Below are 23,855 nucleotides of genomic sequence, written 5' to 3'. Positions count from 1 at the left end.
AGTGTTTATAGCCGTCAAGTCTCATCACTGGAAGTCAGGTGCAAAAGTCTGTGCCTGACTTTGTCACAGCTATGTTTTGGTATTTGGAAAAGTTGTGTAGTTGCAAGAATCTTTGCAGAGAAGGCAGACCAGAGCATGGCCACACCGTGTTTTCACAGATGATAGCCAGTTACCTACAAGGGGTTAAGGGAGCTGGCTTGTTTAGTCCGGTAAAGAGGAGGCTGAGGAGTAAGCTGCTCTCATTTTCAACTAAACGGAGGAGCCTCATGCAGATAGTGGCACACAGTAGAGCCAGAGGCAGTGGTTCCAAATTGCAGCTTGGGAGGCTCGGGTTGAACACCCATCTCCTCGTCAGGCACCATTCCAACAGAAGCTCAGCGCGGGAACGCTGTTCTTGCTGCTTTTCAGTACTGCCTGGACAAAGTCACAGCCCACACGATCTGCTGGCACGTTTCCAGCAGGAACCTGGACTAAAGTCCTCCTGAGGCCCCTTCCCTCCACCATTTCGTATGAATCTGAATGCTGGTGAGTGTTCCCAAGTACTGTAGCCTGCCTGTGGTGGTGGCAATGAACCTCAGCACGGCTTTTAGTCATGCCAGTTAGAACTAGGCCCCAGTCCATAAGCTGTACCTAGAAAATGTGGGAGAATGCTGAGTTTGGATAAAGCTATGGCTTTATCTGCAAAAAGTCAGACCCGAACTTTTTTGTGGCAGCTGGACTAGGTAACAGACATGCTGGGGAACCTTTTATTTACAAGCACTGCTTGATCTGTGAGCATTTGATACTCAAAGACTGTTGAGGTGGCCTGGACTAGAATCTGGTTAGAGCTGATAAGTGGAAGAGCTCAGTCCCTACTTAGAGGAAAGTCTGAGATGAAATTCACGAAGTGACCTAGGACTCAGAATGCCTGGAAATGTGGGAGAATTTCTTCTGGTCTGAGACACATCTAGGCCCTGTGTATGAAGTCAATGGCATTTAGGGAACTGAATAATCTATCACTCTCACCTGACACCAGACCACAGTGAGCACTTGAGAAACCTAGCTGTAATTTTCCCCTGCTTTGGTGCAGGGATCCTAGGACCACATTCTTTCCTCTCAATGTGGAGCACAAAACCAGATGGGTGAATGGGGAGAAAAGAGAAGAAATGAGACATACCTTGAGCTCTAGCCCACGTAGCTTGTAATTCAGTGGAAACAGCCAGTGAACCTGCAAGGTGATGTACCTGCCTAAGAGCTGGTAAGGTGCCTGCAACCAAAGAGCTCTACTCCATTTTCCCCTAATGGAAAATAACCTCTTTTTCAGGAACTAAGCACACTTGCACACAGTATAAATTTTGAGGCTTTTAATTTTTATAAATGTTTGAGAAAATCACTGAGCACACAGTGACAGATATTCCAGCAGTGACAGGCACCCAATGAATGACATTATCCTGAATTCAGTCGTGGGACTGACAGTGAAATAGAAACCAATATTACTAGAAGAAGGTCTCACGCTGATGGCAGAACACCCTCACTTGGCCAAAAAAAAAAGTAAAAAACTGGTCTAATTTTACCCTACAGAAATCCGCAGATTAATGACAATTAGAGGTGAATTACTATATCTGCATGGGTTAGTACCAGTAACCCCCCTCTGCCCCCTCCCCAGATTTAACTAGCGAGGTGAAGAAGGGATTACAGGTACCTTGTGGTAGAGCCCAGTCCCACAACTGGATCACCACAGATGGAGCTGGGGCATGGGAACTAAATCTAGTTACTGGTTTAACAATTTCAAAGTGAGGGCAAACAATGCCAGTGCAGGAAGTTCAAAGCTCCTCACTCGTATCTTATCTTCTCCTGGTCAGCACCGACGGTTCTAGGAGGCTTCAGTTCTTTCATTTCTTCCCTTGTTTGAGTAGGAGACTGTCACTGAAAGGAAGACAGAAGTGAGTCAGTCCAGGAAGTGCAAAGTCAGACCCTTACTACAGATTTGGGGCTACGGGGTGCCTCACCCAAACAAGTTGTCCAAAAGGACAACTTTAAAGTCATTTTTTTTCCAAAATCCCCTTAGGTCTGCTGGAACACATAAGACAGAATCTGGCCAAACAGGGGCAAGGAAGATCAGAGATGCCCCAGGGAAGTAAAAAAGAAGACAGCTCTGATTTCCTTTCTTCATTCTAAGCTTTTTAGCTACATCCTATAAACTCAGCTGGCACTCCATTACCCAGTAAACACAGACAGATTAGACCAAAGCCACCAAACCCTGTCCAGCTCTGAAAGCAGGGAATGAGTTTTTCTAGCATGCACTGGAAAGCTTTTAGAGAACAAGAGCATTTTCCAAGAGACCATTGCCCCAGATCAACACAAATTCCTACAAACATCTAACTACTTTTGTTGAGTCTTCTTTGCCGTAAATGCAGACTGCCCTGTACGTGGAAGATAGACCAGAGGACACTCCTCAGGATATTACTCCTGCCTTCCCCACACAAACAGCTCCGATTACTGAGCATCTCCTACTTGATGTAGATGTTTGTGTGGCCCCTGCAAGGAAAGGCTTCAAGCTTCACATCACAAACGGGAACCGAGACAGAGATAGAATAAACTCCTGACAGATGGAAAGGCCCAAGCAACACCCAGGCAAACATCAACACTCTTGTTCCAAGTACTAGCAAAAGGATTAAGACAAAGTTCAGTGTCTTACCTTCCTCTGTGCCAGGAGATGCAGTAAGGGTCAAGGGGGCAAGGAAAGAAAAAACAAAAGAAGAGTAAATCAATTAGAGTGGAAAAAAATTAACTTCTGCAGTAAGCAGGATTGCAGCCTCCTTGTCTGTCCTCTAGCATCAGGCTCCTCTCAGAGGAAAGATCCTGAGAGAGCTCCAGATGGAAGAGCAGCTTCACAGGTAAGGTGCAGGTAAATCCACCCACAACAACTGTCCCCTTTACCTGGTAAAGCCCTCATCCTGCAGGTTCAGTACCAAGTTATCTGCTGTGAGATACACGCGGTTTTGTGAACCAGCAATCTGAAAAATAGAGGTGGTATAAAGGAGTATAAATACATAAGGAAAAATAGCATTAAAAAAGAATCTCTCACTCCCTCTACACACAGCAGTCTTGTTTGTATGCACTTAAGATCTTAGTTCCCAAAACCAACAATATAATGTTATAGAATGGCTTGGGTTGGGAGGGACCCCAAATACCATCTGGTTCCAACCCCCCTGCCATGGGCAGTGATGCCACCCACTAGATCAGGTTGCTCAGGGCCTCGTCCAACCTGGTCTTGAACATCTCCAGGGATGGGGCATCCACAGCCTCTCTGGGCAAGCTGTTCCAGTGCCTCACCACCCCCTGAGAGAAGAATTTCCTCCTAACCTCTAATCTAAACCTTCCCTCTTTTGGTTTAGAACCATTCCCCCTTGTCTTATCATTATCTGACTGAGCAAAGAGTTGCTCTCCATCTTTTCTGTAAGTCCTCTTTAAGTACTGAAAGCTCTCAGTGAGGTCCCCCCGGAGCTTTCTCTTCCGCAGAGAAGAGGTTCTCATTAGGTTCACATGGGCCCAATGCTCAAAATGTCCAGGTCCCTTTGATGGCATCCCTGCCTTCTGTTGTATCAACTGCATCTCCTGACTTCCTTTCCTTATACTGTCAGACATTTTAAAGGAAGTGCTCATATTCTGTTTCCTTATCAGACAGACTTTTGATCCCATGCTTATCTGTCCCCTTTTCTCAGTGTGCAGGAAACCAGGAGCATTTGGTGGCTGCAGCTGGGTGCATGTGATGGGATCTGATTTGGATTTGGCCTTGTCATATGGAAAACACAAACTCCTATCACCATATATGAGTGCTGATCACTGCTAACTAAGTCTTTAGCTCTATCTGAACAGAAAAGAGCTTGGCAGAAATAAAGATCAGTACAGGGCAGGTCACATTCACCTTAAATTCGCCCATGAGGCCACTGCACAGGGAGCACAGCAGAATGACTGCAATAGGAAGATGGATATTCTGTGCCCCACCACTTACCGTCTTTGAAATGTTTTGAGCAGCTCGTATCTTACGTAGCTTGATGTAGCCGGGATTCCTGCTCAGAGCTTCACCGAGGTACAGGAGAGCAAAAGTTAAGGAAAAACCCGCTAAGAGAAGCCCCCTGCATTCAGTAAATTCCTCCTATGCTGTATCAACAAGTATCTTAGAGGAAAAAACTGCAGTTGCTATTCCAGTAACTTGAGCCTCTTGGGTAGGGACTTTGTTGCATTCCTAAATCAAGAACAATAGGGTTATGGCCACATGCAGCCAAAAGAAGTTAAACCTTAACAACAGGGAGTGAAGGCTCAGGGTCTACTCTGCTCTGAGCTGTAACCTCAGACAAATACCATTCCAACCAACTGCAAGGAGAAAAACAAGCAACAGAAAACAAATAGCAACCTATTTGAGGCTATCATCTCATCAGTCTGCTAAACATGAACCCAATGCAACAGATTCTCAGGATTGCCAAGCTCACAAGACATCCCACAAAATACCCCAGAGCAGGATATCATCTTAGCAGCTGTAGCTTCCCCTTCAGCCTGAACAATCTTCTGCTTCTGCTCCTGCTTCGCCTTCTCCACCAGGAACTGTGCACGCTGTGCCTCCTGCTGGGCTACAGAGGGAACAGACAAAAGCATTCAAAGCAGATCCCATCTCCTGAACTCTCCACGAGGGTTCTGTATCTGAGGCCTAGGGAGCTCATGCTTCCAAAAGAACTGATCCCATTCTAGGGATATATACATGCACACACCCTTTTTTTAAAAAAAAAAAAAAGTAAAACCAACAGCAACCAGGCCCTCTAAACATAATCCCCATAGAGTAAAGGGTAGTCACACCCTGAAAAGGAATCCTACAGCTCTGGGAACACAGTCCCACCAATGATCTATTCCACGAGCTACAGCCCAAGGTTTTTTGATAATACTTGTGAAATAACCTAGTTGGCTCCATTACTAAGCAAGCTGAGATTTGCAATGCTGTAGCTGTATCAATGCAAGAGCAGTGACATACTAACTCAAATTCGCTACCTTGTTTAAAAACTCAATACAAAGGCAAAAGCAAACTACTCTTTCCAGGGGTAAATTGAACTCACCCACTTGCTTAGCTTCCACAGCCGCTGTGTATTCACGACTGAAACTCAGCTCTGTGATAGCCACATCATCAAGGATGAGGCTGAAATCCTTGGCTCTCTCCGTCAGTTCTCGCCTAATGAGCAGAGACACCTGAAACACAAGTATAGCAAAAAGAGTACCACACGCAGGCTGCTTCTCCCTTCCTGTGCACTATAAAACTGAAGCACAACTGCTCTTCGCAGTTCATTCACACCGCACCTGAGAGACATTCCCTAAAACAAAGCTTGAAACATGGACATTAATGCCTGTTCTGTGAATCTGTCACCTCTCAATAACTCTGCACATTCACAGCTATAATGCTTACAAAGCCAAATCACAGCTTATTTGTAATTATCATTTAACCACACTATACAATTAATATTGGGGAAAAAAAACCTTGAAAGTGTTTTTTTTTCTTTTGTTTTCACATCCTATGCTGTGTAGTTCCATGTTCTCATCCATGATCTGGCAATAAGTATTTCCTTCTCCATCTTGAATTTGTTTGGAATTTGACTATCTCCTTAGATTTTCAGATAGGCTGATAAATCCTGCACGAAATAATGATTTAAATAAAAGTTACTGCTATGGTATCACACCTTTGACCCGTCTAGTATTTGCTTTTATTTTTATTGCAGCTATTTCTAAGCAGAATTCTAAAATGATGACAGAACCCTTTACTGAGTGAACTGCAAGCATGTAACCATGTAAAGTCACTTCATTTTCTTCTGATTATCAACTACTTCCGTACATATCCCTTTACAGTAATGCTGGAAATACGAAAAGAATGAAATTCGATTTAGTTTGTTCTGAACTTTCAGAGATACCTATTCTCTGCTTTACTTCACAATATCTAAATCATTTGCAACCAGTTTTTTTTCTTATTATATTGTCCCTTTCCACTAATTCTCCTTATACAAGACATAAAAAATTAAATAATTTCCTCAATGCAGACCACATGGCAGAGGACAAACCCCTGAAATTAAGGATGAATTCTCACAAGAAAATCCAGACACTCATCTATTCTTTGCTTTTTTTTTTGTTGTGGATCTGAAACAAGTTAAGAGGTGCTTTGTTTCATCTTTCTGCCAACTCATCCTCTTTAGCAGTCTCAAGTAGGATCTCTTCTAAAGCCTTTTAAAAGAAGATCAGCAATTTCTCTCTCCCTCATCTGGAATAGGTGACAGATATTCTCAGAATCTCTGGCAATCAAATTATCAGAACATAAACTTTCAGGTATGGGCTTTTAGAAATTAATTATTTCTATAGTTTTGAACACCGTCTCCCCCAGATAGCCCTCCATGTTTTTCTAAACAGAAATATTTTTCGCTTTTCTGTAGCATTTATCACTTAATGTTTACAACTCTTTTAACTGTTCATCCATTTCTCTCTTCAGATCCTTTCAAAGCGTTTGATTTGCTCTGTAGCTCTTCTGATACTCATGAAGGACCAGGTAATTTTTCTTAAAGCCAATTTTACTGTCACACACGTTCCACAATGTAAGTCAACTCTTTCTCCCCCAGTGTTATGTTATATAGTGCTATATATCATGAATATTTCTATATAGACGCTATATATCATGAATGTGATTTTCTTTGCTGAGGCTGGTGGTACAGCCTCAGTGTTTGTACCAGAATTGAACTGTAATCAGTAAGTGTTTTTGTGTTCTTTCCGTTTTGGATGCATTTACTACAAAACTTATGTATTTATCCTTATCCTGCTATAACATTGCCAGCATGCAGGGTTTAAATACCCCTTTGCAAGGCGGGCAGAAGCCTGCTCGGGGAGAGTCACCTGAGCTCTCTGCGTGATGAGCTGCGAGGCGTTGAACTTGGCGACCACGCTCTTGAGCACCTCGTTGACGATGGAGGGCAGGACTCGCTCCTCGTAGTCCAGGCCCAGGCGCTGGTACATGCTGGGCAGCTCCGCGGCGTTGGGGCGGGTGAGGACGCGCAGGGAGATGTTCACCATCTGCAGGTCTGAGGAGGAGATGGATAAAGACGTGAGCGGGGCTGGCGTGCCAGCCTGCAGCACATGGGTGCCACCAGGGCCTCGTGGTGCGCCCTGTGGGGCCATTCTCACCTTTGGAGCCGGTGGGGGAGGAAATCTTGCGCGGCCGGGCTCGGATGTCGTAGATGATGGGGTACTGGAACCAGGGGATCCTGAGGGGGCGAGGGGCGCCCCGTCAGGCGGAGCCGTGCCCGGCGCGGTGCGGTGCGGGGCGTCCCGGGGGGGCGGGGAGGGGGAAGAAGGGTGCCGTGCCCTACCTGAAGTGCAGCCCCTCGGCCAGGATGGTGTCCTGCTGCACGCCGCCGATGCGGTTGAAGAAGATGGCCCGCTGCCCGCCTTCCACTGCGGGGAGAAGGAGTCACTCGGTCAGTCAGTGAGGCAGGCGGGCAGCGCGGGGCCGAGGAGCGGGCGGGCACGCACTCACCGATGAAGACGGACTCGCGGACGCCATACGCCAGGGCGCCCGCGCCCAGCAGCAGCTTGAGGGCGGTGCCGACACCGCGCGGCCCGGCCGGCAGCCGCCCCGCCAGGTCCTTCAGGTTCTGCGCCATGGCCGCGCCGGGAAGGACAGCGGAAGGGGCCGCCCCGCTCCCCTCCTCCCGCCCGGGGCCGCCTCCGGAACCGGCCGCCATCTTGGCGGCGGCAGCCCCGGGGCGGGGACTGCGGGCGAGCGGGGCGGGGACGCAAAATGGCGGCGGCCGGCGGGCCACGAGGGGAGGCGGCCGAGGAGGCTCCGCCGGCGGCCAAGCGGGCGGCGGGGCAGCGGCGGCTGCTGGTGGTGCTGGAGGGGGCGAGCCTGGAGACCGTGAAGGTGAGGGCGGGCGCCGTGCCTCGTCCCGCCGCGCCGGCGGTGCCCGGTGCGTGTCCGTGTGAGCTTTGCCCCCCTCCCCGCAGGTGGGGAAGACGTTCGAGCTGCTCAACTGCGACAAGCACAAGGCCATGCTGCTGAGGAGCGGCCGGGACCCCGCGGGGGTGCGGCCCGACATCACCCACCAGGTACCGAGGGGGAGAGGGGCTGGGGTCTGCTGTGTGCAGCGGGTGGTCGGGGGAGACGGCCCCTGGAGGCTGGGGGGCGGTCTGGGGGCTTGTGGGGGTGAATTTGGCCTTGCTCACTGTGCTAATGTCTAATAACTCCTCTAAGTTTGTGTCTAGATTTATCTTCTTACAGTAGCAATTTCTATAGTTAAGTATGGTATTCCTTGCCTCAGCATTACTTCTACATTCACATGTTCTAAACCTTAACTTTTCCAATCTTCCTTTCTTCCCCTTTCTCTAATTCAACTACTACCCTTTTTATATATGTATGTTTTGTTAGACATTGGAACAGGCTGCCCAGGGAAGTGGTGGAGTCACCATCCCTGGAAGTCTTCAAAAGACGTTTAGATGTAGAGCTTAGGGATATGGTTTAGTGGGGACTGCTAGCGTTAGGTCAGAGGTTGGACTCGATGATCTTGAGGTCTCTTCCAACCTAGAAATTCTGTGATTCTGTGATATATATATATATATAATTGTTTTTCAGAGTCTCCTGATGCTCATGGATAGCCCCCTGAATCGGGCCGGTCTTCTGCAGGTTTACATCCATACGCAGAAGAATGTCTTGATCGAGGTCAACCCGCAGACCAGGATCCCAAGAACTTTTGATCGGTTCTGTGGTCTAATGGGTAAGTGATTCAGGCTTTCTAGCCATCATGAAATAACACAGGAAGGTGATAGGAATGGAAAAAACAATGTGAAGAGTAAAAAAAAAAAAAAAAAAAAAGCAACATGAAAAATAGAAAAGTGAGAGAAGAGGAAGAAAAACACTTTTTTGTGTGAGTTTCTAGATGCGTATTTCAAATACGCGTTCTTTAACACAGTTGGGAGTTGTCTGCATGGCACTTACTGGCAAAATAACTCCCTGATCAGTGTTTTTGGATCTTATAAAAATAAAATTTGGATCGGGCTACTTCAGAAGATGCGGGGAACTACTTCTCTAGCTGTCATCACTAGGTAGAGTATAGGATTGTTCCAGCCAGAGAACAGGTTGCTTAACTAATGTTCTTCTCTCGTCAGTTCAGTTGCTGCATAAGCTCAGTGTCCGAGCAGCTGATGGGCCTCAGAAGCTGTTGAAGGTAAACACTCCTTGACTGGTTATAGGTAATGGTGCAGTGTTCCTTCTTTGCAGCTAGTAATGCACGTGCTGTAAGTGCATTGTTTATACAGTGAACTTAGAGTCCCTGTCACGTAACTTACCCTGCACTCATGAACTTTTCTGTCTTCTCGAGGTGATTAAAAATCCCATCAATGACCATCTCCCTGTGGGCTGTATGAAGATAGGCACCTCTTTTTCAGTTCCAAAGGTGACAGACCTGCGTGAACTGGTTCCTGCAGCGGAGCCAGTAACTATTGTTGTGGGAGCTTTTGCCCATGGTTCGGTACGTACATGTATTCTTTACCTGGGGTTGGAAAAATCTTTGCTACAATAGATTCCAGTGTTACTCTGAGCGTTTTTCCTACCTTATCTTCTGTTTGGGCATTTTTCCCTCACCCAGCCCCTTTTCGTAAGCCTGGCAAGAAATTGTCTTTTAACACTTGTGACCTTCCTACCTCTGGAGAGAGGGGAAATAGTGAGGGCAAGTAGTTGTCCTGCTGTGCTTTGCTGTGGCTATGTCAAGTCTTGGATGAAGCACAGGCATGTAGGAGTAATGGTGTGCCTCTCTGAGCAATGGAAGTAGATGGGACTAAGTGATAAGATATGGTTTGATATGCAGATAAATATGTACTTTCCTGTTTTCTCCCAGGTCAATGTTGACTATACAGAAAAAATGATTTCTATCAGCAACTATCCTCTCTCTGCTGCCTTGACATGTGCTAAAATTACTACTGCCTTTGAGGAAGTCTGGGGAGTGGTATGAGCTTCTGCCTCGTCTGCTGTCATGGTGGACTACTCTACAGTGACTCCAGATTTTGGAGAGGCTTTTTTACTTCTGTGTGGGCCTGGTGCAACTTCGGAGTCCGGGAAGGGAAAAGGCTTCAATTTTGTCCTTGCAGCTTCTGGAACAACGTGACTTTAAATTGACTGCCCTAGCAACCCTTTTTCCTCCCTATTAAAGGTAACTTTTGATAAGAGTGTTTGTGTACTGTACTTCATGTTTCATAAATAGGCTGGATTTGCCTACAGCAGGGGCCCAGCCCAAATTCCTGATGGACCTGCAGCTCTTGCTCTGCAGCACATGACAGTTTTTAACTCCCGCACTGATGTACCCAAGAGGAAAGGAGCTGAAGCGGATTTGAAAAAAAAAAAAGAACAGGAGCAACTTTTATCTTGGATGACAAACGTAGAAAAGTCAGAAGGTGGCTCCATTCCAATATAGTGCCTGCGCTGAGTGTCTTACAATCATCTGAAATCAGCAGGGAGACAAGAGTGTCCACTGGAGGGCGGCAGAGAGATAAGGCAACATACAGAAGGTGGAGGTTCTGGAACGAGACCGACTCCAATCCCCTCCTTTTGGGTCTCTGACCCTGTGCTTTCTCTTTCCCCCTCCTCGCGTTGAAAAAAGTTATACTTCAACACAGCAAACTTGGCAGGTGATGCTTTGCTTCTGGAGTGTTAAATTAACTCCTACAAATGCACAGGTGGTACAATCTGAAAGAGAAAAAGCTATTAGAGTTGTTTCATTTGTTCTTACATTCCCCTTTCACCTGGGGCTGTAACACTGCTGCACCACTTCACCTCCTAGTCTAAGTGTGGGATTCCTACCACATGTCCCTAAACATAGGATAGCCTTACCTTTTGGCTGTTACTCTGCTTTTTTTAGCTTTTCTTTTCGTGGCACAATTAACTTGCGAATATAAGGCAACACCAATAATAAGGTGAAGAACAACACGTGGCCAAGGAAATAAATAGACCTGTACACCTGTAAAGAGAGAGGCACGGTTGAGAATCAGCAAGCAGAATAAGAAAAGCAAGGAAAACGGGTTGGTTGCGTGGATTGTCTGTTTATGGCTAGTAAATACCTTCATCCATTTGTCCCACGTAAAAAGGCAAAATGGCACCAGAGAGTAACCCATAAACATCCAGTGGTTAGCCTGTTGTAGCACGTAGAAAATAGGCTGCAAGGCAGTGATGGAGGCCAAAGTGCTTAAGGGAGGGCTGTCCCGAACGAGGTTGATGACCTAATTTAAAAGGAGAAAAAAAGAAAGCTTTTTCTCGGTTGGATGTCCTATGGGTGTATGTGTGCTCTGCAGCCAAAGCATCCACCTAGCTGTGTTAAATTAATCTTAGTGAACAGTCAGTCTAAAAAAGTAATTAAGTAGTAACCTGCTTCAAGCTTTAATCAGAAAAAAGCCTGGATATCAAGAAAAGGTTCTTCAGAGAGGGTGACTGGGCACTGGAACAGGCTCCCTGGGGAAGCAGTCACGGTACTGAGCCTGACGGAGCTCAAGGAGCATTTGCACAGTGCTCTCGGACCCATGATTTTATTGGGTGGTCGTTTGGGGACCCCGGAGTTAGACTCCATGATCCTTGCGGGTCCCTTCCAACTTGGATATTCTATGAAAAGGATTTAAATATAGAATATCGTTCTCTCACTAGCGGGAGATCTACTGGAGGTATTTGGCTCGTGTGCTTGTCTTCCAACCTTCCCAGCTGCCAAGCACTGCCGTTGCCCTCTACTCATATGCCAAGTTCTCCACTTTTACCGTAGAAGCTGACAGGAGACTTACAACTTGCCCGTACAGAAGCCAGCGACCTACTGATCCCTCAAGAGCAGAACAGTACTGCTTGTGAACACCAATTCCAAAGTGAGCAGACATTAAAGCCTTCAGTGGGGTAGTTTCCAGACTCGAGGGAAAAGGCTAACGCAGGTGACCCCCTTCTGGTAGGTCTGACAAAGCGCACCTGTCTTTCGACGATGACTATGAGCAGCTCCATTTGGAAGCACACCAGGTAGCCAGAGTGCAGCCCATGCCAAATGGCCAGGAAGAACAGGGCCAGTGCCTGTGACAGCAGTTTGTTCCCCAGGAACTTCAGACGCTTGAAGATGTAGCTAGAGCAGAGAAGAAACAAACAAGAGAGTGCTGCTGGTTTATTGTCTGCCCTTCCCTCACCGTGTCAGAGATGCAAGGCCCAGGGGCCCATACACCTTTGCATATATCCCTGTGGTCTCCCTGTAGTTCCATTCTACACTCTGCCCTCCTGCTTCTACCATCTTCAACTTCTTGCCTGTGTTAAGGAACTGCCCTTTTAGATTGGATCAAAAAAATCGATCCAACACAGTAGCCTGTTTCAAACAGGACAGCAGCCAGTAGCAAAATGTGGAAGGCATAGTGTAAGAACTGAAAAACAGCATCTAGCACTCCCTTCTCAGCCTAGGACCTTGGTTCTCTGGACACAGACGTGACTGACACAAGTTTCTCCTGCTCACCGGGCCACCCAAGCGTTGGTGTTGATGTTGAAAGAAGCAATGGTCCCTGTGAACAAAGGTGTTGTCTCATACAGCCAGACCTTCATGTTGGCACAGGCATCCCACATAGGCTTTCCGTTCTGGTCCTTGCCATTGTACCCCAGGCCCACAAGGATGCAGACACCCTCCTACAAAAAAAGACACAGAAGAAAGATGAGGAAAAAATATTTTTTTTTGGGGGGGGGGGGGAAGTTCTGACTCTGTGCTCAGTGGAGAGTGCCACTGCAGATGGAGAAAATGGATTAAAAGCCTGATGCCTGCTGTAAGTTGCTAACTTACAGCAACTACACTGATGTGAGCAACTTGATCTAGTGAAAGATGTCCCCGTGCATTGCAGGGGCTTTGGAACTAGATATTTAAATGTCCCTTCCAACCAAAACCATTCTGTGATCTGCACTCATCTCTAGATATTTGGACTACTTCCATTCCAAGACCACACCATGTAGGCTGCAAAGACACTGCATCTGTTCGTTTGTCTTATTTCTGGAAAGACTTGACTCACCGTAACAAGCCAGCAGGTTACATATTTGTAGAGTATAATTTTTCCCCAGATCAATATGTAGCCACAACGGAACCAGAAAGGCTTCTCCTGCAGGGATAAGAGTGAAACAAAGTAAGTGAGTTTACCGGCTATAATGAGACAGGGTAGATGAGATCTCAACACTGTTTTTCATTTTAACCTGATCTATATGTTGAGACTACTATAATGACTGGACTGCCAGGCTACTGGATTGTGTGGATTCATATACGATTTTATTTTCTTTGATAGTATTTGGCTGTACTGAAATAAATACTTCAGGAATACTCCGGGATTAGCATAATCATTGCTGGCATTGATACCCTCATTTATTCACACTGACATAGAAAACAGATAATCTGCAGGCAGGAATTGCTTGTTAGTTTTCAAAGAACCTCAAAGATTTTGGTAAGTTTCTAATTCAAATATGTCAATCTGCAGAATGTGCTGCTGCAAAATAACACTGTTGAGAAAAACAAATCTAGTTGTTCGTTTAAAGCTGATCTGTGCTCGAGGGTAGCTCGCATTACCAAGTCTACAAGATGAATCTCCACCTTCAATTTTTAAAATGCCTTGCAAGTTACTCTGCCAGAGTTCTTTGCATGTAATTGTTAAACAGATGGTTATTAAAAAGTGACAAAATATGTATGTTATGATTCCAAAAACAACTGTAACATCTAAGATGAATTTTCTATTTGTAAAAGTTTTCATTTGGTTCAGTTCATCATGACACACTCCTGTTCTGCATCAAATTGAATTTATAGGACAGGCAGCAAAGCCAAATCAGTTGTGGGAAGGCATAGCACTAGCTGCTGGCTTATCTCCTTTTTAAATTGAAGCAAACCTAAAAAAAAAAATCCTTCCTCTACTTTTGTACATCTAGTGCCCTCGCAAGAAGTAGAATCTTCCACATGCCAGAACTGTCAAATATATACATACCATGTAATCATCTGAGATGAGGTATTCATCAGAGATGTACGGGCTTGACAAAGTATAGGTCACTAGAAAGAAGAGACCCAAACTGAGGCGCTTGAGAGCAGGTACAAAACTGAGAAAGAAAAATATGAAGGTCAAAGAAAAGCCCTGGAAAGAGACCTTCAAACTCATAATTTGAACAACAGAAGTGGAGATGAGGAGCTTGGGGAGATAGTGATAGGGAGTCACCGTATTCCACTGCAGCAGGTGCCTCCATCTGAAAGATGGGATGCTAATATTGCCAGGTCAGGACTGAGTCTGTACTAAACATGTCAAATGGTTGTTGACATACATGCTGGAACAACGCTAGGACATTATGCAGAGTTTATGAGCAACTTTTGAACGACTGCATTCTCTTATAAATCAGTTTTGGTCACAGTACTTCAGTCCAGATAAGAAGGCACTCTGCTGCAGGGAGCGCATGGGGGATTCAGCGTTCTGGGATCTTAGGAAAGCGAGGGACTAAGTGGCTCTCATTACCTATTGGGTCTCTGGCCTTGAACGTCAGTCATCTCACCCCTTGCCAGTTTCTGATAGTCTGTCATGGAGAACTGAGGTCCCACCATGAAGGCACCATAGAAATAGGAGAATCCTGAGACTTCCAACAAGGTAGGAACTCCCCGGACAGCAAATCGCCGCTGCTCAGGGGTCAGGAACTCCTGCACCAAAGTGAGTGGCATTAACATCATCCTAGGGGATCTCATACTACCTCTGGATGTTACGTTCTCAGCCTAAATTCTTATTTCCCATGTATATGGCTTTGTACTTCATTGTTCATTCCCCTCCCCACCCCTCTCTACTCTCAGCCCCCTCTAATTACCAAGATCCAATAGTTGAGACCAGTTGCACACATCTTTATTCCCCTAAAAGCTCAAAACAAGGGAAAGATCTATTAACATGCATCCCCACCTGCACAGCAGACATAGTAAAAACACTGTAAAACCCCTTTTCTAGTCCCTTACTGAAATGTCACGTACCAAGACCTTACTGTCCTACAGTTCCTACCTCTTGATGCAAGAATTCATTGCCATTAACTATTTGAAACTTCAGCTTAGGAGATTTTCAGATGCAGTGACTGCATGGATGCTGAACACTGGGTCAGGCTCCAAACAGAAGGTGGGGAGCACAAATACTTGAAGTAGCACTGAGAAACTGTAGCAAGTGTTCTGTCCTTTCCCACACCTTGTGCTGTGTGACTTCTCTCACCGTTTCATCTGCCCTAGTAATAGGGTCCTAACACATGGTAAAGAGTAACCATCCACAAGGATGTGATATGACTAGACGAAAGGAAGATGGAAACTGAAATCTACTGCTGATGCTCTGCAAGTTAAAGGAATACTACCCACAAGACAGAGCACTAGGGATCAGGGATCTAAAGCAAGGGATATGGAAGGAGGCGATGGTGGGGAATTTGGAAGGGGGCAGAATAATATTCTGACACAATTCAGTGCTGAAGCAATTTTTGTCCATCTGTAATCACTACTCCCTCTGTTCCAAATTGTCTCTTTCCACTCTGGAATTCAGTGCCCTCAGATACTCACAGATGCTCTCCCTCTCAGCTATGGCTTTTACCAAACAATGGATGCAGCTTAATAACTAATAACCTTTAAACCTGATTTTCTGACCTCTACACCATTGGAACAGCAAAGAAGAAGGAAGGAGTGAAGGAGAAATGGTGTTTTACTCACCAGGTCTTTTCCTCCATCATAGTAATCGATGGCCAGACCTGGAGGTGAGAAACAACCATTTGAAGACCTGAGCAAGCAGCCCTCTTTTACCTGAGCCATGGCTTGCACAGTCTAAAAGATAGGACGGAGGTACCAACTCACCGATCAATTTGAGAGTCAAGACACAGTGTGGCATTGTCCACTTGATGTCGTAATGCTCTGTGGCTGTGAAGTAATATCCAGCCATAAGGTATGTCTGAAAGAAACCATTGTTTGTGTTACTTAAACTAATTCCTCCAGCTGTTTTTGATCTGTCCCCATTTTTCCGCCCACATTCACTACTGGGAAGCCCAAAACTGAACAGCAGGCTCTTCTCTACAAACTGATGCAGCAAGAAAGGAAATTTTACCATCTGAAAGAGGAACGTGGTGAAGACAGCAGTGATTGTGCGGCCCATAAGCCTCAGGATGAGGAACTGGATTAGAACACACAGCAGGGAATGAAAGAACTGCATCCCTGTGAAGAGAGAGAGAAAGCGAGTGAGAGGGATGAGGCAGGAATGACGTTTCCCCATTACAAGTCCTCCCAAACTGCAGCCAGCCCTGGGACAGGTCGCTCTCTCTTCCCAAGCTCATCTTACCAAAATTGAAGTACGCAATTGAGAGTCCTGTCAACGCATTGTAGAGATGAATGAGGTAGGTCTCCTTCTGGAAGAGGAAATAGCGCTGGAACAAGGCAAAAGGATACCCTGAGGAGAAGGGGGAAAAAGAAGGAAGAGTTATAAGTTTGTGTAGACAAGCAGCGATGTTTGTAATGGTCCAGATTATAATTTTGCTGAACATGTTATTAAGAACATGTACTTTACATAGATACATCATCAATAAAGGTCACGGTATACATTCCTGATACTTTATTTCCCTCTCAGGGGATAAATGCCAGATGACTTACTCTTACAGAATACTTCAACAGGAACATTATTATATCACAGTTGATGTTGAAGCGTAAGAAATTCCAGGATTAGTGAATACATGAGGATGGGTAATGCTGAAAACACATGAATCAGACTTCAGTGGACTACTCTGACTCATTTCCAAATTCACAGTGACTACGGTAAAGAGACAGATCGAAAAAAAAAAAAAAAGAAAAAGGAAGAAGAAGGAAGGAAATGTTATAGTTTAGAACATCACACTGTCCTGCAAAATTCAACCCCTGCTTCCCCTCAATGAGCTGAGTAACTTTAATCCCAGTGTTCCCCAAGTGACTTCCAGTACTATATTCTATTTTTTTTTCTGACTCTCCAACTTCAGATTTGCATCTGATTTGTTAAGTACTAGGCACACGAAGCTGTAACTAAAATCCACTGGGACTATGCATGTAGCACTTTGAAAAAATCAGAAGCATTTCATAGCAAACAGCAAAGTGGAAGGAGGTGTTTTCCTTGCATTTTCTGCACGTTAGATCCTGACCCAGTTTAGGAATGCCTACGGATTATTCATCTGTGGCTCCAGAGAGAAGTAAACATTTGTGAAGCACTCTGGTAGGATGGCGACAAGGGCCCCACAGAATCCCATAAGTAAATTAAATTCTGTTATCTTAAGGGTTTAGGTGAGGTTCACAAAGCATGCAATAAACATTGCCACATATTAGACAATAAGTACATTATGTTTTCATACGTATTGATGCAGCAAGTGTTGTCCATCTCCTGAGTATCTGAAGTCTAACCATGCAATTGCTGTTTTTAAAGGCGTATGCATAAGGGAGCTGGATTGGAATAGCAGAAGCAACCTTAATTCTGGCATTTCATGGCTCAGGATTGCTTTATTTTGCAAGCTTGTGTTCAACAAAATAAAATCCATCCTGCCAAAAAAAATAAAAGGAGTGACTTTGCACAATAGTGGCACCCACACTGCTTATTAGCCCAGCTGAAGTGTGTAACCATGGGCAGCTGTCTGCTACCTGAACTAATGGGGTAATAGTAGCAGTAGGTAGTCCTGCTTTATATGCAGCAATAATAAAAGGTGATGAAATGCAGGCTTTGCTGAGCAGCATTTGATGGATGGAAGCTTTCCAATAGGCAAGGCCACAACTAGTCATTACTATAAGAGGAAAAGAGAAACTCTGTCATGCTATGTCAAGTGTATGTATTGCAGCCTGTCAGTGCTAATGGGCTGGCAGGTGGGAACTAGAGATGTTTTATGGTCCTTCCCTTCTGCCCCAAATCCACTGGGAGGGAATTACAGCGTTTGGGACTTTTGGGCTCCCTTCTAGATCCTAGAGGGCAGCGTGCCCTACCGAGCCCAAATGTATACCTGTTTCTTCCTGAAATGAAACTGCTTTTCCCCATTTCCTCAGCCTCTTGCCGTCTCTCTTTCGGTCCTCCTTTCCTCCTTGTTTCTGTTCCTTCCTCCTTTTGTGTCCTGCACCAGTTTCCACTCTGCAGACTCTTTATCGGGCTGAATGACTGTCCAGCCTCCACATTCCACAACTCTTTGCCCACAGACCCTGGCAACCTTGCTCCTGGATGCTCATTCAGTCTTGCTCTTCCCTTCTGCACAAACAGCTCCAATTTCCCATGCCTTACCCAGAGCTTCCTTTTCCCTTCTTGTATTTTTTTCCCCATTTCCCCGCCTCTCTAGACTCCTGCTCTTAGTACGTGTTTCTTTTCTCACCTCTTTCACCCCTTATTGCCATGTCCCAGGGTGACCAGCTATTTTTGTCCCGCTCCAGCCCTTACTCCCCTCCACCACGGCATTCACCCTTCAGCACTAGTCGGAGGCACGCTCCTCCACGATCCCTGAATGCCAGCTGAGGAGGACAGAGGTAATCATCAAAGAGTTGATCACGTAGGCTCTCTGGGATGCAAGAGTAATTCAAGCAACTACAACAATTTGCATGATTAAAAAAAGATAAGGTATTGCCTATCAGCCTCATACTCAGAAGCACATAGGTAGAGAGTCTTCTTCCTCATTTCAATCTTCCTGGGACAGATACTGGTTGAAGTCTAATAAATATACTAAAAACTGCCCACAGCTTTGTACAATGGAAAGTGGTTAAAAGAAAATAATTAAGAAGTGGTACCATTGCTTTAGATTGAAAGTTAAAATACTGAAGTTTACAGTGGAAAAACGTTTTCCCCTTTTGAGCAAAGAGGGAGAAAAATCACATCAGAAATACAGACAAAGTACAATTTATGGCTGTTTGCTGACACATGGTTTTAAATGTTTTCTCTCTAAAATCAGTGCAACCTGGCTAAATGCTCAATTTTCATTAGAAAAAAGTGTTTTGTGGGGCTCCACCCATTTCTATAGACAGAATTAAACACCGTAAGGTACCTCCAGTTTCTAAAAGCCAGAAATGTTATCCACTTTTTCCTCATCCTCAACTAGTGTTCCTATTATTTAGAACAAGCAAAACACAGACTATCTCACTTGTCACGCCTACCTCTCTTTAACTCCACATAGGAAATCATATCATGGTTTGAGTAATGTTGTTTCGAAGAAAAAAAAAAACAAAATTACAGGCCCTTGGAAACGGAGAGCTCCTGATATGCACAGGAGATAGGTTTTAAGAAAGCTACACACTTAAAGCTCAGTCTTGGGCTACATGGGTGCTGTTCCAGGTCAAAAGTCACCAGGTCAGCCCACATTCTTCTGATAACCAGCAGCCTGCTGGTACTCTGGACTTTGCAGCTTTGCTGCACGTAGATCATTTTCTCGGTTTTACAACAGCACCAGTTCCACGCTGCAGCTACAAACTTTAACTCACACGTGGCAGTGGGTACTGAGCATCAATGGACACTCCACTGCGGTCTGTGTATTTCGGAGCACTCCCAAACCAGCCACTAAATAATTAGCTATTCTCACTGATACAATGGCAGTATTCCCTCCCCACCACAGCATCCTTCAAAGAGCATGAATTAGCACAGGAAAAGCCAGAAAGCTGTTTTTGAAGCTGCCGCTGCCATGTGGAAAGCTTGCTGTCAGATATGTCAGTCAGGACGCCACGCAGCTTTTCTTTCACCCTTCAGAAACAACAGGAACAGAATCCCTGCTCCTTGCTCTCGAGAGATCCCGAGTACCAGCTCCCAGTCTGCCAAATTCATTGTTCACAGCTTTTTTTGGGCAGAGATGACTGAGGCAGGAAACCAGCTGGAACACACTCCTGGAGAAAACAGAAGGTGACCTTCTGGTCCAAGGTAGTTCTCCTTTTCTGTGCAACATGAGGTTGAAAAGCTGCCTGCACACAGAGCCGATTTTTGCCTCCAGATAGGCTTTTTATAGCAGAGAATTAGCAATTGATGCAAGTGTGACAAGTTAGCCAAGACATGCCTTTGATGATAAACTCCTCTTTTCTTCCTCGCTTTCTTTTTATTAAAAATAAAAGGAACAAGAGGACAATCTATGGTTAAGAGAACCCTGGAGCTGGCAGTTTCTTTGCCACAGGCATTTGGGAAAGTAATGGATTGCTGCACAACATCCAGGTTATCTACAAATACAATTGAGCAAACAAAGTAAACCATCAAGAGGGAGGACTAATTGTAAGCAAGAACAGCATCGTTAAGTTTGTTGTGTTGTAGAATATGTGATTAAGATGCCTGTCTTTTTTTTTCCAGAAATAAAGCTGCCAATAAGAAAACCAGAAACATTTTTTTTCCTGTTCCTTTTATTTCCCTTTTTCTATAAGGTAAGTCCTAACTCCATTTCATCTTCAAGACTTTAGATGATACTTTTTTTTTTTTCCCTCCACTTTTTCCCCTTTGCTGATCAGTTAACTCCACTTAATTAAAATCTACCAGATGAATTGTCTTCCTTTTAGTTTTAGTACTCTTATAAGAAAATGAAGGGGACAACACGGAAAAAAGGCATGTCCAAATGTAAGCCTTCCCTAGTATTTTGACTTCAGAGGTGTTCTCTTTTTTCTGTCTATAATACTGCAAAAATCACACATCTTGCTTAACAACGAGTGCATTTTCATGAGTAGTTTAATTCAGCACTGGAGCATACTTTTGACATCCACTCGTGGTGGTTTAGTGTGTACACAGCAGAACCACCTCTAATTATGTGAATGGGATTCCTTTAAAGTGAAACTGAACTGAAAAGGCAGCACAAGGGTACAGTCTCACAGAGTACCTTTTAGCACCCATGGTGGGACGGTGCTGGCTTGTACATGTTGAAACTAGCTGTTTGCTTCCCCTTCAATAAGGTTCTTGTTTGGTTGACCAGCTGGGGACTTGATTTGGGATAAGTTATATCAATTACAAATGACCCACAGAAATTTCAGCACGCCTAAAAATCTTCAAAATGCAGAGAGCAGGTGGAAGCAGAGGATGTCAAAAATTGGTGAGGTGGAAGATGAGGAGATCAGACCCAGTTGCAAGCAAAGCTGCTAATTTCTGGCACCTGTAGAAAAAAAAAAATCTTCATTTCTGCAGGTCACTGCTATGTGTGTAGATTAGGAAACCTTTCCCCAGCGCTGTTCTTGGCAGGTCTGGGTTGATCAGCAGGTCAGTTCTGGTTCGGGATTGCAAACAGTGTGTTGGCCCCCCTCCATAGGAGGCAGCAGAACGTGCCAGGTAGCTTGCAAGATGCTGTGTGGTTGTACGGCCAGACCTGCACCTTTAATTCTTTGGGACTGTACTTTTTTTTTTTTTTTTTTTAAATACAGTTTTTATACTCTAAATCTGAAATTTGTTTTTAATCCTGTACAGCCTAAATAACAGACCCCATTCTAGTTTTAGTCTTTGTTTCAAAGGTGTATGATGTAAAAAAGGTGCCTCTGATTTAAATATGGTGCTTTGACTAAAATCCCCATAGTTTACTCAGCACCATGCTGTTACAATCTCTATTTCCCTACTGAGAAAGTGTCCTGCCCTGTAGGGCTACCCAAATTTTTGTTCTCTTTTGCTCTTCCTTCCCCCTTCTCATTCTGTCCTGTCTTTATTATTTATTTTTTTAATTTTTTCCTCAATAGGTATAGATTTTTAACAGTTTTAAATGACATCTTTTGGCTATTTCAGATCACACCTAACTGAACACTCTTACTGTGAATCAAGAGAGTCCATGCAGAATATTTTTTCAATGATAATTCAGCATTCTCTGGAAATTAAAGTAAGAAGTTGCAAAGTCCTTTGCAAATCTGCAAAGTATTAGTTGCAGGCAATAAAAATAACTTTCTTCCTGAATCTGTGAACACACCTGAAATGGAGGAAGTCCAGAAAAAGCAGAGCTTTGCCTGTTCTAACACAATTTCCAGCTTCTTGAAATGCATTTCAAATGCATGACCCCTCCTATGAAGTGGTCATCAGTGCCAGTTTCATTACTGAGAGGCTTAAAACCATAAGTCACAATAAAAGGGCTGTAAGCTAAGCTGCAATGAAATTGGCATTAAAAGAAAGGCTCGTGACAGGTTCAGGAACTCTTCTCACTCTCACGTTGCTCTAGAGTGGTGCTTGGCACTCTGAGTATAATAGTGTAATGCTTTACTACCTACCCATTAAGTGGGAAAGCTGGAGCCGGTCCTCTCTGCCTGGCTGCCTACCTGAATTGCATGAGTACAAAACCATGGGCTAGGCTGTTTTGCATGCCCGTAAGCCTTCTGTCTGAAGTTATGTCTTCTCCTGAATGCAATTATGAGACACTGAGGCAGGGAGAAAGGAGAGGGAAACATGCAACTCCAGCCTCTTGTTTGGTAAACGTTTTGGGTACGCAGGGAAAAAGAGATGCGAGTGTGCTCCCAGCTCCCGATCCCAAGACTTTTAATGCAAATGATAAGGACTCACTGAGACTTGATGCAACTGTGCATGGAACGCTTCCAGGGATGCCCACAAATCTTGGGCTCAATCTACTGACTGCAGTGGGCATCTCTTCTTACCATTAAGATGGTAATTACTGCTGTTCGTTTCAAAGCAGTGAGAGATTTTGTTTACCCACAGGACACCAAGCAGAAAACAGAGCCCCCTGATGTCACATTCCAGCTAACTGCTTCCAAAAGGGAGAAGAAACTGAGAACACGTTCAGGGCACCTGCTACAAACGTGTGTCTACAGTGTGTGTCTGAATATACACACACACACTTCCCAACACCTTTTCTGCATCTGTTCTCGTTAGACTAGTCCCTTGTTTGGTTGGCTAGCCTGGTAGTAACCCATCTGCTTTTTCTGGTTTAGGTTTCTGCCAGGCAAGTAAACTGAATCAGCTCGTAATTAAAGTGCCAGAGACAGATGTGGAGAGCTGCTACATTAACTCACGCTGACCTAGATGCATGTCCTATATGCGTTTCCTTTACTTTATTTAAAAAAAAAAAAAAAAAAAGATGGTTTAACTAAAGCCTGAGTTGAGTTCAGTCTGTTGTACCTACCGTCGATGTGAAGAACGTTACAGTTCATTTACACAGTTAATTAAATTAAAGCCTAGACGAGCGTGCTCCAGACCACGGCTATGAAGCGGAATGACTTTTCCTTCAGAACGTGCACTTTTCGTTAGCCCAAAACACTTCATTTAGACAGCCCATAGGCTCACGGACAGCCTTCAGGCTCGGAGCAGAGCCCTCCCTGCCCTCCCCCTGGCTGCCTACCCCGTTAATCACCCTTTTCCTGCAGCCCTTCCCGCGGCACCCCCAGAGAGGCACCCACACCCCCCCCGAGGGGCCGTTCCAGCAGCCCTAACGCCCTCCCCACCAACCCCAACGCCGCCCCAGGACCCCCCCAAGACCCCCAGCCCCCCGCTGCCGGCCCCGCCGCCCCCCGCAGGCCGCCCTCACCCATGAGGATGGAGAGGATGAGGCGCAGCGCCTGCTCCGACGAGCCCAGGGCCTCCGCCAGCTGGGCCAGGCCGGAGCCCGAGCCCGAGCCCGACCCCGCGGCCGCCATGTTGCCGCCCCGCCGGCCGCCCCGCCGGCCGCTCGCGCCTGGAACCCGGCAGCCGCGGCCCCGCGGCCCCCGCACACCGCTCCCGGCTGCCGCTCGCCGCCCATTGGCTGCGCCCCGCGCGGCCACGCCCCCGCGGCGCGCGGCGATTGGCCGGCCCCTGGAGGAGGGGCGGGGCGCCGCGCTCACTAAGGCAAAGGTTACCCCGCGGGGGGGAGGCGCCGCGGGGATGTCCCCGCGCCGGGCGAGGATTGGGCGGTGAGGGTGAGGGGGCGG

General features: G+C 45.7%; 3 protein-coding genes across 3 annotated transcripts; 1 reads left to right on the top strand and 2 right to left on the bottom strand.

Annotated features, from left to right (window-relative positions):
- Positions 1-1,328: 1,328 nt before the first annotated feature.
- Positions 1,329-7,697, bottom strand: PHB2 (prohibitin 2). The gene is made up of 10 exons (XM_032206667.1): positions 7,538-7,697; positions 7,371-7,455; positions 7,186-7,265; positions 6,898-7,082; positions 5,088-5,217; positions 4,507-4,610; positions 3,995-4,072; positions 2,920-2,996; positions 2,678-2,683; positions 1,329-1,905 (listed from the first exon to the last, which is right to left on the bottom strand). The coding sequence occupies exons 1-10, from the start codon at positions 7,662-7,664 to the stop codon at positions 1,872-1,874; spliced, it is 906 nt and encodes a 301-aa protein (XP_032062558.1). The 5' UTR covers positions 7,665-7,697; the 3' UTR covers positions 1,329-1,871.
- Positions 7,698-7,791: 94 nt separating this feature from the next.
- On the top strand, positions 7,792-10,221 carry EMG1 (EMG1 N1-specific pseudouridine methyltransferase). The gene is made up of 6 exons (XM_032207129.1): positions 7,792-7,924; positions 8,008-8,109; positions 8,633-8,774; positions 9,166-9,224; positions 9,378-9,527; positions 9,894-10,221. Exons 1-6 carry the CDS (start codon positions 7,802-7,804, stop codon positions 10,005-10,007), a joined length of 690 nt encoding a protein of 229 aa, XP_032063020.1. The 5' UTR covers positions 7,792-7,801; the 3' UTR covers positions 10,008-10,221.
- Positions 10,222-10,386: 165 nt separating this feature from the next.
- LPCAT3 (lysophosphatidylcholine acyltransferase 3) lies at positions 10,387-23,582 on the bottom strand. The gene is made up of 13 exons (XM_032207117.1): positions 23,474-23,582; positions 16,357-16,464; positions 16,126-16,232; positions 15,879-15,972; positions 15,738-15,775; positions 14,530-14,708; positions 14,014-14,122; positions 13,060-13,146; positions 12,519-12,685; positions 11,993-12,140; positions 11,110-11,268; positions 10,883-11,009; positions 10,387-10,738 (listed from the first exon to the last, which is right to left on the bottom strand). Exons 1-12 carry the CDS (start codon positions 23,580-23,582, stop codon positions 10,893-10,895), a joined length of 1,422 nt encoding a protein of 473 aa, XP_032063008.1. The 3' UTR covers positions 10,387-10,738; positions 10,883-10,892.
- Positions 23,583-23,855: the final 273 nt, after the last annotated feature.

Source organism: Aythya fuligula, chromosome 1, assembly GCF_009819795.1.
Source record: "Aythya fuligula isolate bAytFul2 chromosome 1, bAytFul2.pri, whole genome shotgun sequence".
In the NCBI taxonomy this organism is placed as follows: domain Eukaryota; kingdom Metazoa; phylum Chordata; class Aves; order Anseriformes; family Anatidae; genus Aythya; species Aythya fuligula.
The sequence above is the reverse complement of the archived record's forward strand: the minus strand, read 5'-3'. Positions and strand labels throughout refer to the sequence as shown.

What these genes read in the sequence shown, in the direction of transcription:
- LPCAT3 (XM_032207117.1), bottom strand. Translation starts at nt 23,582, where the DNA reads ATGGCGGCCGCGGGGTCGGGCTCGGGCTCGGGCTCCGGCCTGGCCCAG. An exon ending in CCACGTTCCTCTTTCAGATG is followed by an intron (nt 15,973 to 16,125) that starts GTAAAATTTCCT and finishes GGTTTCTTTCAG; the next exon opens with ACATACCTTATGGCTGGATA. An exon ending in TCATCTCAGATGATTACATG is followed by an intron (nt 13,147 to 14,013) that starts GTATGTATATAT and finishes TTATCCCTGCAG; the next exon opens with GAGAAGCCTTTCTGGTTCCG.
- PHB2 (XM_032206667.1), bottom strand. Translation starts at nt 7,664, where the DNA reads ATGGCGCAGAACCTGAAGGACCTGGCGGGGCGGCTGCCGGCCGGGCCG. An exon ending in CCGCGAGTCCGTCTTCATCG is followed by an intron (nt 7,456 to 7,537) that starts GTGAGTGCGTGC and finishes TTCTCCCCGCAG; the next exon opens with TGGAAGGCGGGCAGCGGGCC. An exon ending in CTCCCCCACCGGCTCCAAAG is followed by an intron (nt 7,083 to 7,185) that starts GTGAGAATGGCC and finishes TCTCCTCCTCAG; the next exon opens with ACCTGCAGATGGTGAACATC.
- EMG1 (XM_032207129.1), top strand. Translation starts at nt 7,802, where the DNA reads ATGGCGGCGGCCGGCGGGCCACGAGGGGAGGCGGCCGAGGAGGCTCCG. An exon ending in GGCCCGACATCACCCACCAG is followed by an intron (nt 8,110 to 8,632) that starts GTACCGAGGGGG and finishes ATTGTTTTTCAG; the next exon opens with AGTCTCCTGATGCTCATGGA. An exon ending in TCGGTTCTGTGGTCTAATGG is followed by an intron (nt 8,775 to 9,165) that starts GTAAGTGATTCA and finishes TTCTCTCGTCAG; the next exon opens with TTCAGTTGCTGCATAAGCTC.